This window comes from Phodopus roborovskii, unplaced genomic scaffold, assembly GCF_943737965.1.
Source record: "Phodopus roborovskii unplaced genomic scaffold, PHOROB, whole genome shotgun sequence".
Classification (NCBI taxonomy): domain Eukaryota; kingdom Metazoa; phylum Chordata; class Mammalia; order Rodentia; family Cricetidae; genus Phodopus; species Phodopus roborovskii.
The window spans coordinates 1,329,072-1,341,566 of NW_026125444.1; the positions used below are offsets into that span (position 1 = coordinate 1,329,072).

Genomic DNA, 12,495 nt, shown 5'->3' on the forward strand with positions numbered 1-12,495 from the left:
ATTTTGGTGAGGATATTTGTATCAGTGTTTAGTGGTACTGGGGTGCAGTTTTCTCCCCCACCCTGTGCATCTGTGTGTGTGTTTTTCTTCCCTCCCTCCCTCCCTCCCTCCCTCCTTTCTTTCTTTCTTTCTTTCTTTCTTTCTTTCTTTCTTTCCTCCCCCCCTCCCTCCCTCCCTCCCTCCCTCCTTCCTTCCTTCCTTCCTTCCTTCCTTCCTTTCTCATTTCCTTTTCTTTGTGCTCTGATCCTATCAGGTTTTAGTTTGAAGTTAATTGTGTTCTCATAAAATGGAGTAGATACCCATCAACAGATAAATAGATAATGAGAATATGGCACATATATAAAATGGAGTATTATTTCATTCTAAAGATAAATGAAATCATACAATTAGCAGGAAAATGGATGGACTTCGAATGTATAATAGTAAGCAGGAGAACTAACTACATCTGATCCACAGGCAGCAGGAAGAGAGACACTGGGCCTGGCCTGGGCTTTTGTAACCTCAAAGCCCATCCCCAGCAACACATCATTTTATCACAATTATAACATTTTTATTTCAAGTTAAAAATGTTTTTTCAACAGCATGAGCTACTGGCTGTATTAAAATTAATGTATTAATTTTGTTTTTCTTTTTAAACTCGCAATGTTTTGTTGTTCTGAACAAGGCATTGCAGTTATTTGTGCTTTTCATTTTTATTTTAATTTTTAAAATAGTGATTTTTTTCTTTCTTTATTCTTTATTTCATATAATATAACCTGATCATATTCTTTCCCATTTCCCAATTCCTCAGATTCTCTCTAATCTCCCTGCTCACCCAACTTCATGTTAGTTCTTTCTCTTAAAGAAAAAAAAATAAATAAAAAGAACAATGGAGTCAAGTTTGTGTTTGCCAACTACTCATACAACAAATAAAACCTGCCACAGAGTGTGATTAATATATCCAGTGTCACGCCATTGGAGAAAACTGATTGCTCTCTCTTAGCAGCTGTTAATTGCAAGTGGCTTCTTGCATGGAGATGGAACCCATCGTTCCTTCTTCATGCTGGCATTTTTCTTGCTGGAGCTTGTGTGTGTCCTAAGTATTCTGTCACTAACTCTTGTGGGTATCTGCTCTGTTGTGTCTGGAATACTATTCCTTGAAGTCGTCCACCACTGCTGGCTCTCGTAATCTTCTACTTCCCTCTTCCACATAGATCTTCGAGCCTTGAGGGTTTGTGTGTGTGTGTATGTGTGTGTGTGTGTGTGTGTGTGTGTGATAGACATTCATTTGGCACTAAACCAAATTCTCTTATTCTCTGCACATTGAGCTCTGTTAATTACGTCTGCTCCAAAAAGAAGCTTGTCTGATGAGGTGATCTGTGAGTATTGCGACATCTGGAAGCATTGTATTGCATGTTTATTCAGCAGCATAATAGTAGTAGTTTCGCCTATTTGTGGTTTTTGGTGTATGTAGGAAGAATATGTGTGTATGCATGTGCATACAGTATATTTGCATAGAGGTCAGGGGCCAATACTTGGTGTCTTAATTGCTTTCCACATTATTTTCCAGAGACAGGTTTCTCAGTCAGGCGCTCATTGATGCAGCTGATTGACTGGCCACTGAGTACAAGGGATCACTGCCTCCTCAGTACTGGCAACGTAGACATGGGCTGAAAAGACATGATGGGCACTGGAACTCAAGTCCTCATGTACCCCGTGTTATATGAACAATGTTATTCATTTAAAACATTTTGGAGGAATATGGGTTTTGTTGTTAAATTCATTCAGGTTTTTAAATACAGATTATTGTGGCATCTTTTTTATTTTTGTTTTCTTCTTTTAAATCTTAAGAGATATGATAAATATTGATAAACAATGCACATTACCAATAAGATTGCCAATTCATAAAGAATCAATTTGTGCAAAGCTGTATAGCCAGAAGGTAAAAGAGTATGCATCATTTGTCTCTTTTTAAAAATCTAAATTTTACTAATTTGAATTAGCTATGTCTTTGTAAAATAAAATTAAGCATTTTGTATGTTTTCCTTAAATATGGTTTGTATAGATTACTTTTATTAAACACGTTTTTGCACTTGAAAATAGTTTACATGACATGAGGTTTTGCTTATAAATTTTTGAAATTTAACTTTTTCCTAGATAATAGAATACTTTTTTTATGCTCATGTTTTGAATGAAAGAAACATATTTTAAAATATATCTAGTCATCAATTGGACTGAATTAGCTGGTATGAAATGCCAGAATTTTGGTTTAGAGCTCAGTAAAGACTAAGAATATGACAGAGAATATGGGGATATGGCAGACAAATGACAAATGCAGAACTCTGTGAAGATACCAGTGTGTGTCAGTTTTCAGGCCAAGTAAGGCCAAGGGAATCTCTTGCTCATGGCTGTCCTTTGACTGGGAGAGTATCAGTGTTCTGGGCTACAGAGGAATATGTCTGGGAACAAAGTTCATAATCCATTGCCATGGATGTTTGTAGGTGCTTTAGAACTTTGCAGATGTTTGCTGTGCGTTTTTAGAACAGAATTGAAATGTGTGAACTGCTGTGATTTGACCTGATTTTACTGAATGAAGTTAGTAAATTTAATAGCCTCTCAGTGCCTTTCTTAGCTTGTTTATTGTCTACTTTGAATACAGATTTCATCTGGTTTGAAATAATTTTCTTTAAAGGAATATTATTTTGTAAAGACAGTAGATTTCTGTCCCTGTAGTATTAGATTTCTTACTGAGAAAATAGATTTATTTTTATTGTTTTCTTTTATGATGTTTCTTTGAATAGATTCTTGTTACTGTTCTTTTATAGGTAACAGAACTGCACCAACAAGAAAACTTTAAGTTTATGGTTTTTGTATGACAAAATCTTACTCACACATAAGCAATGAAGATGGTGGTTGCTAACTGAAATTTAATACTAAAGAAATGAATACGTTTTGATCCCTTTACTTGTGTGCTATTTTAATCCCTTTAAAACAGTTTCTTTGCCACTTTCTTATAAGAATTTTGAATATATTGAAATGTGCTATTTATTATAATACTTTTGAATAGCATAGGGCTAACATTTATTTGAAATGGATTATGTAAGTCATAGCTGTAAGGTGAAAAAGTAATTTTGTAAAACAACTTTACTCATTTTTTTTATGTTAGTCTTATAAATCATTGCCTCTTTCAGAATTTTCTGTATTTCCATTTTCTATTTCTGTTTTCATTTTACAAAAGTGAGTTTAAAAATTAAACCCTATTAAGTAATAATTCTTTCTTCTTTTTTTTTTTTCTCTTTAGGTTGTTATGGTGTTGATGGGGAGAGTGACTCCATTATGAGTTCAGCTTCGGAAAACTCCACTGAGCCTTGGTTTTGTGATGCCTGTAAATGTGGTGTTTCTCCTAGCTGTGAACTATGTCCTAATCAGGATGGAATTTTCAAGGAGACTGATGCTGGAAGGTTGATGTCCCCATTTTGTTGTGTTCATATGCCTGCTTCATAACATGCCTGCTGTGAAGTGCCTGTTTCTTTCATTTATGATTTTTGAGCCACACGCTTTTCTTCCCACCTTCTCTGTATAAAGGAATGAATTGGCCAGTAGGTTATATATAGATCGATGAGGGGAATAAGAAAGATCATCTTTCATGTACTTGCATGTATTTCTTCACCCATCATCCCAATTTCTTTTAATGACCTCGTGAAGAAGCAGTGGTAGTTTCTCAAATTATAAGGATAGTGCCCAAGACTCACATCATTTAAATCATACATTAGCTCAGTACCACAGTCTGGTCAATGGAGAAATTTGAACTCAGATGTGTCTCACCTCAGGACTATAACATACAGTGATTAAAAATGGAGATATTTAGTATTAAGAATTACTAAAAATGGGTCCTAAAAGCACATGGAAGTTATAAATGAACTCCTGAAGGAAATCCTAGGGATGACATAGATTAAGGAATGCCAAAATTAAAGGAATGACCTCTTTCCTGACATTGGGGCTTGGCTTCTTCATAAGAACTAGTTGTAGCCTACTGGGTGACATAAAACTTTTCTGCTTTATCTGCCCGTCTTCAGATCTTAAAGTAGGTGTCTGGCCATAGTCTGTAGGGGACCTGCAGCTTTGTTTTGTAAACAGCCTGTTACATAATGCTGTGTTTATTGAAAGGTCAGTGAAAAGTGATCTCAAGGTGAGGCCATGCTTGTGAGGTAATAAGGACTGAGCATGTGGCTGTACTGTAGCAGATGTACCCTGTCTGTCCTGTTGAGAAACTCATCCCTTCTGCTGTCCTCTATACCATGAAGTTCCAGTGCCTAGCTATAGGGATAACAAAATCACTCATTAAATGATAAGTGCTGAGGGAATTCTGTCTCTCGTTGCAGAGAAAATGTTAACGCTCGTCTGTGACACTGAGAGACAAATACACTGATACTTGGCGCAAAGACCTGTGCTATTTTCACTGTCATGGTCACCGCCACACTTGAACAGTTACCGTCATAAATGTGTTGACATCATTTATATTGCTTTTTTCCTATGAGAGTAGGAGTAGTTGACTCCAGTATAGGTAATTCCCAGTCTTGTATGTTGTAGAATATTAATTTAAGGTGTGTTACTTTTGTTAACGCTCTAGAACATTTGTTTAATGATGCAAAGATGTGTTTGATTAAATAAAATTCTCCTGCAGTCAGCAGACTGGGTGACCATCTAGCCAACAGAAAGTTGTGGAAAGGAGCCAGGTGGAGAAGTGTTTATAAGGGAGAACGAACGAAGGAGGCGAGCTAGGTGAGCTACTTGCTATTCAGCTTCTGAGAAAGAAGGATTCTACGTCAACCTTTGAATCTTGAGTTCTTTAATGGAACAGAAATTTAAATACGTTTTCTTAGTAGTTTTGAAAGAGTTGGTGCCTGAGGGAACAGTGGCTTAGCTGCTGCTGGTGGCTGCAGAGTGGCAGTTGCTGAATAGGATAGTCATAGAGTAAAAGGCAGCAACGATTAAAAAAGAAAAACAGCACTTGTGTGTTTTGAAAAAATGTCCACCTCATTGCTGTTAATAAAAGGGACACTCATGTTTTTATTTTGATGAGTAAGGCATTAGACTTTTAGAAATTCACTTTTTATTATTTGAAAATAAAGTTTATATGTCTGTGGCTGTATAGGTATATACACATGAATGTAGGTGCCTTCAGAGTCCAGAAGAGGGTTTCAGATTCCTTGGAGCAGGAGTTATAGGTGTTAGTGAGCTGCCTGTTGTGGGTGTTAGAAACCAAACATGGGTCTTTTGCAAGAGAGTATATGTATGCTTAACTGCTGAGCCATCTCTTTGTCACCTGGAATGCCTTATCACCTGGAATGCTTTAATTAAGCATGCTTAATATTTTAATAATAGCAGCAAGAACTACCAAACAACATATTTTTTTAATAACTTATAAACATTAAATACATAGGACATAGTCTACAAATAAAATCTAGATTTAGATGTAATACATTTTACTGTAGTAAAATTAAGAAAAATGTTTTTCTCATTTTGTCTCACATTAGTAGCCAGACCCTTAAGAAATACAGCCTCAGTAGATTGCTGAGATAGCATAAAGTCTTGTGTGGGGTCTTAGGGGACCCTGTGTGCTGAAGATCCAGATTTCTCCCACCTAAGAAAAGAAATGAAGTAAAATAATAGCACGTGCTTTGCTATATAGAGTAGAACTTGTTCGTATTGTATGCACATTTTTGGACTATGGCCTAAGCATTAATATATGTGTGCTTTCAAAGCATTTTGACCTTATATAGATTCATTTTATTTGTTTTGTTTTGTTTTTATTCTACTATGACTTTAGGTGAGTTCCTTAGCCTTGTTCTTAAGTCTCAGTTTAGTAGTACTGTTAAGCTTAAATGCCATAACGCATGTAAGAGCATCCCTGACATGGTGGGCAATAAATGTCCACCTGTTACTCAGTATCAGTGCTGCTGCTATGAGTACTTCCTTCTCAGCAGCTGCTGCTGTATACCTGCAATTTGGTACCCTTGAATAATAAAACTTGGGGTAGTTGGTCATGGAGAACTCAGACCATTTGAAAAAAGAAGAAAACAAAACAAATAAAAAAAAAACCCCAAACAACCTAGCTTCCTTTTGAGAAAGAGAACTCATTTTACTTGGTTTTCCTGTCAATTTCAAAGGGGGTGCTGACAGACTCTTTTTTTTTTGAGATAAAAGTCATATTCTGCAAAGTAATGTGTAATGTTTTCCAAAAGAAGACAAAAGAAAACACTTTAAGCATTGGGTTTTACTAGAAAATACTTTGTTAGCTTCTGTTCATATTATACATATATACATACATACATACATACATACATACATACATACATACAGTTAGGTACTCCATGAATATTCTGAGAGAAGCAGTTCTGTAATAGACTGTTTAATCACTTGGTTTTTTTCATGTCCGTATTCTGAGTAGAATCTTCAGGCATTTATGTATTTTTCAGTATGTAATGGTGGTTTGATTTAAGACCAAGAAAGAGAAAAGGGCCATAAAAATAAGACTAGTCCTTTAGTATTCTTACCTTCACGTGGGTTGCAAGGGAAAAGCAAAAGTAGTTCATGGACAGACTTAAAAAAAATTGGAATTGGTTTATCACATGGATTTAACTAGACTTTCTCCTCTACTGATGTGAGGCATAATTTCTACATGGGAAATTATTTAATGTGAGAAAACAGCTGGGGAATTCTTGAAAAAGTCTAGTTTTTATTTCATTTCTTAAGTAGAAGATTTTGCTCCAGTTTTGTGTAGTATAAAACGTTTCTATATTCTACCCCTCACCCCCCACTTCCAGTTTAAACAGAAATTTTTTTTTAATGAAGCAAAGAAAGGCATATGCCCTAAAGAGAGACTGAGTGGCCATTGTGATAGGTAGAGCAACCTCTGTCTCCTTCCTTTGTAGCCTCTGTAGGCTCTCTTCTTTTGTATTTGGAATGCAATGTGGCTCTGATTCATTGGTGTTTTTTCTTTCTCTCAGTAAGCATTATGATACAATAAAAATAAGAGAGCATTGGATTTCTTAAACCTCACTGCTTTCCTCTACTAGACTTGGTATATTTCAAATCATCAATCTTCTGAAAGCATGATTTGCAAAATGAGAAGAACAATTTGCCATCCATAGAAAACCTTCAGACCTTTTTATTTTTCTTGTGGTGAATGTCCCTTGAGTGATGAACACTTAAGCACTTCTCAAACATCTAAATTCCACATTATCCATGTAATACTCTGTATCTAGGAGACACTTACTTAGACATTGGTTCTGCGATGAAGGAATGGAAGTAACATGCTGTAGATATTTTAAAAAATATTTTTTAAATATGTGGTGAAGGTACTACACAGAAAAGTAAAATGGATGGTAAATTAACAAAAAAGATTTTTTTTTTATTTCCCAACTTAATTACATAAATTCTAAAATGTGCCAACAAAAAAGTGTTCAAAGGACTAAAATTGCCTTAGTGATGATTTTCAGTGACTTTGATAGATATTTTAATAATGCTGTTGTCCTCATATGTATGGCCGGAAAAAAGTTATACATTTGTGTGCCAGTCACACAGAAATCTTCACTACTTGTGTGACTTGTTCCGATGCATGTTAAGAAGGTCAGTACAAAACAAGCAGCCAGCTGTTGGGTTTATCAGAGATAAACTCCTGTAGAGAACGGCCACATTTGATACATCAGTAGAGCATGAAGAAACCACATAGATTAAATTGAGAAAGTGGCTGCATGTTGAGATGCTATCTTTATATTGAAATCTGCATGATGCATTTGGGAGGTTGAATTAAAATGTTTTAGCTAGAAAATCTCAGAACTGTAGATTCTTTTGTACAAGAAAATGATAAAAAAATTAAAAGATGTATAACTTCATCAATATCTCTATAGAATGATTCTGTCTTTTAAAACTCAGTACATCACAAAACCAGAACCTTTTAAGCTGCGATAAGGCAAAATTTGTCAATAAATTCACAAAGTTTGTAGAGACTTGTCATTTTATTTTTATTCTTTTCCTTATATAAGCAATGCATATCTGTTATTTAATTTCAGACAGCTAGTCAACATATTGTTTGGCTGCAAGCAAATAGATATGTAATAAATTAATAGCTCAGAGCAGTTTAAAGAATTCAGAACCAGCTCATTGTTCTTTTTTAGTGTGCTGAAGCAGACCATTTTTTTTTTTTTTTAAAGTATTAACAGCTTTGTGCAGGATTTATACAATGTAGTTATAGTGGTGTTTGTAAAATTCAGTTCATAGGTTATATAGGGAACATGGCATCCTTGCATTATTATAATTTTGCTTTGTACCTTTTCCCAGTCACCATCTTTATACCAAGAAGAAAGTTAAACCTTTGCCAGAACTGTTTTAAAATATATCCGACAGCTTTGGGAGAAAGGTAGCAATAAAGAACAATTGACCTAATTACTGCAGAATAACTTCGTAGTTCTTAAATTAGAATCCTTAATTCTAAAAGTGCTCACAGTAATGGATGTGAATCTCTTTCCTTGAATATGAAAGCTATGTTTTGTTACCCTTGAATAGCAGTCTTATGCAAATATCTAAAATAACAGTTAAGAACAAAGTGCAGTAAATTTTAAGTGAAAAGCAATTATGGTTGCTGAAGCTACATTTTGACTAGACTTTTAGAAAAGTAGTGCTTACTGCAGTCATGTTTTCTGTGATGAATCATCTGCTATCATTTTGTAGGTGTTCTTTATTTTTTAGTTAAGAGTCTGAGATGGAGATTTTTTTTAAAGTACCATCTGGTCATAGAATGCTTTCAGTAGTATTTTAAGTTGTAACATATTTTATGTTCTTTTTTTTCAATGTATTTTTTTTATTTTATTTAATTTTATGTAACAAAGTCCAATTAAATGAAAACAATAATTTATACACAATATTTGGGAACTTGGGCCTTGTTCTTTCCAAACTACTTCCTGCTGGTAAGGGGCGCAGTCTTGGGGGGATTCGAAGAAGATACAGATATCCTGGCTGTAGTCTGTAGGGCTGTTTTGTCCAGCTGTTTTGAATGTAGGATTAGCTTGTACTCTGTTTCAGGTGGTCTGGCGTGATCAAACCACATTAGTCTGGAAGGAATCCACATCTTTTCATTTTCTGTGGAAACAAAAATAGAAATCCTTTTCCCCAGTAACTTGTCCTTCAACTTAAATTTTGGAGTCAAAGCATTTTTTTAATTTAATTTATTATTTTACATGTTGATCCCAGTTCCCTCTCCCTCCCTCCTTCCCTCCCTTTTACCCTCTCTGCCCTCTCACATGCACTCTAAACACCCTCCCCTCCCATCCCCCCACCCCAATTCCATATGTAGGGGAATGCCATCCAGTTGGGGTCATGTAGATCTGACAGGTCCTGTGAAGTAGGGACTAGGGCTTCTCTCCTGTCTCTAGATTAAGGCATCATGGGTGACATGTTCGCAAAGGATCACCAGCCTATAATTCACACCACCAGAGGAACTAGGATACAAGGTGTATTCTAAGAGATTCATATAAAGTCCCTCACAGAACTGGGAAGGGACAAGTCCCCCAGAGCTCAGGTGGAGTGGGGGAGGACAGCGAATGGAGAGACAAGTAGGAGAAAATGAGGGGGAGGAAAGGAAAACCTGTGCGACCAGGAAGATTGAGCCTGGTTAGGAATAGAAGATAGGAAAGAGAGAGAGAGACAGAGACAGAGAGAGAGAACATAAAAGAGGGAGCCAATATTGGTTTGAAGATAAAAATTGAACACAAAGAAAGGTCGAGAGAACTACAAGACTGCTCCCAACTAACAATTTGAGCTTCCATGGAAAGGCCATCATAAATGCCCTTCCTGGAGAGTGAGATCAACAACTAACTTCTCCATGGAGCCCTCAACTAATGCCTGTTTTTTTTTTTTTTTTTTATGTGAGAATTCCAGGAAGGCTTTTGATAGCAGGATTGTGTCTTTTCTCTTACAGATGGGTCCACATTGTTTGTGCCCTATATGTTCCTGGAGTAGCCTTTGGAGATATTGATAAGTTACGACCAGTAACACTGACAGAAATGAACTACTCTAAATATGGTGCCAAGGTAAGATAAACTCATTCATAATTAACTACAATTGAAAATTTCATTTGCTTGTTTACACAGCTTCTTAATAATTAAGATTGACTACAGAGCTGTTTATTAGTAAGCACACTGCTTGAGGAACTCTTATCACTAAGCCATTTGTTAGTATATTATTAATTAATTTTGTTTTGCTTTTGTATTTTTGAAATAATATCTCACTATAGCTCTGGTGAGCCTCAAACATGAGGTAGGCAGCTTGCCTCTTTATCCTTAGTTCAAGGATCAGGTACAGTTCACCATGCTTGAATGGTTTTGATAGTTTTTTTTCCCCCCAGAATGCTAATTTATTGATTCTTCCGTATAGTGTAACTTTAGGTAAGTTAAGTTGTATAAATGGGTATTAGTTGATAGTGTTTCTGTTCTCTGGGATCCAGGGAATACCTTGTTATACTCAATTGGATTAAATAAATTTTACTTTAATTTTAAAATGAATTTTATTAAAATTAAGAAAAAGAATATAAAACCCACTCTTTATTTTGATCGCATGTCAGCCCATTACCACTTCAGCTTTTCTTAATATAGCAAGAAAAATTGCCAAATTTCTATATTATTTTTATATACTAATATGTGTAAAGTACTTAGAAGACTAAGTGCCTAGCACCCAAATATTCTTATACTATTATCTCTTCTTACTACTAGTATATCAGTTTAATTTGGTTGATTAGAACTGTGCAAAGAATTTTTTTTTTTTTCAATCAGAAGATCTTGCTTGCTTTCAGTGTTTTGCATTGGTAATATTTAGTGGATGCTTCTTGAGAGGATAGTTTTTGCTTCAGAAATACTTTTGCTGTGAGAGTTTTCCTGTTCCTTTCATAGGAGTGTAGCTTTTGTGAAGACCCTCGCTTTGCTAGAACTGGAGTTTGCATTAGCTGTGATGCAGGGATGTGCAGAGCCTATTTTCATGTTACCTGTGCTCAGAAGGAAGGCCTGCTTTCAGAGGCGGCCGCAGAAGAGGTATGTTTATCTACCCCTTAGTTGCTAACTATGTTCAGAAGACTTCTCATGTCTGCCAAGCTCTATAGTAATTGTAAAGCTTGAGGGAAAGTTCATAATCTATTCTTAAGTCTTTGACCAGACCATAGATTATTATAAACATTGAATAGTAAATGACTATGAATTTTGTCATTAAAACTAGTTATAGCATACTGAAAAGCATATTGAAATTTTGTAGTTCTGACATAATACAAAATACCAGCTATCTTAAGGAGCTGATATATGCCATATTTTATACAGGAATATGACATTTTCTTAAGGTAACTCTTTGGCTCCAGTTTTAGCTTCCTGGTATTCCTTCCAGACTTTCTGACTTTCGATTATGTAATTATGTGATTACAGAGTGTATTTTTCTGGGAGTCATTAAAATTGTTTGTAGGACCCCATGCTTCAAATTATTTTTATAACAATATAAAATATGTATTTCTAAGTGCTAAACTTTGGAGGTTTCTAGAGATCGCATACAACATAACAATGTAACCTTGCATATGGAGATAGTTTTGAGAATTTTGCTTTTATGTTAGGAAGGTAGATATTAGAGTTGCAAAAATATAAAATACAGCCCTTCCCACTAAAATTTCTTGTGTACTACCATGCTAGTTATCTTGATTAAAAATATGTATCTAATTAATAGGTTTAAGATAAGTTAATTAGTATTTAGGAGTACTCAAAGTTTTAATTCATGTAGTAAATTTATAAAAGGTTAATTAATAAATTCTTTGGCATTTATAATAATTTTAAAGAGTTTTAAGGAACCCTAAGAGCAGGTGTAATTAATTAAGCAATTTGTGCAGAGTGATAATTCAGTAAATGATTATTGTGCCTTCCTGATGCTTTATGATAATATGTAAGCTGTTTTGTTAATTTGCTGTATGGCATTTTATTTTCTTATAAAATGTTCATTATACTTTTAACTAGAAAATTAGTAATATAATGAAAAATTTTTGAAAAACACTTGAGGGATGTATTTTAACTTAAATGGATCTTAAGTAGAATAGTTATTTTGATGTGTGTCTGATTCTGAGGAAATGTACTTGGAATGGGTATTGGATGAACACTGAGCATTTTCACAGCTACTGGGCAGATGTGGAAGTGTAATTGCAGCATAGTGTTGTGTGGATTAGTCTTGAGACTGGATGATGGCAGAGGGGTTTAGGGACAATGAAGTAGGACTAAGAGGAATTTGTAGCTGTCTACTTCTAGGTAACTGAATTTTATAGTCAGGATGTTTGTTTGGTTTCCTTTACATAGCACTATACATGATCCTTTTTTGGAGAAGACAAAAACTCTTGTAAGCATAAATGAATAAAACATTGGGATGCATAATGATTTGGAGATTGCTTCTCCCTATCAGAAGGCATGCAGATTACAAAACCAAGCAAATGGTTTATAG

At 35.1% G+C, this 12,495-nt stretch overlaps 1 protein-coding gene across 2 annotated transcripts in view; it reads left to right on the forward strand.

Moving 5' to 3' along the window:
• Nucleotides 1-12,495, forward strand: part of Phf14 (PHD finger protein 14) — a 126,069-nt gene that overhangs the window by 20,907 nt on the left and 92,667 nt on the right. For both annotated transcript variants that reach the window (XM_051175688.1, XM_051175690.1), the window contains exons 5-7: nt 3,281-3,440; nt 9,959-10,070; nt 10,926-11,063. In XM_051175688.1, the coding sequence (XP_051031645.1) occupies nt 3,281-3,440; nt 9,959-10,070; nt 10,926-11,063 (410 nt within the window). The remainder of the gene's footprint in view (nt 1-3,280; nt 3,441-9,958; nt 10,071-10,925; nt 11,064-12,495) is intronic.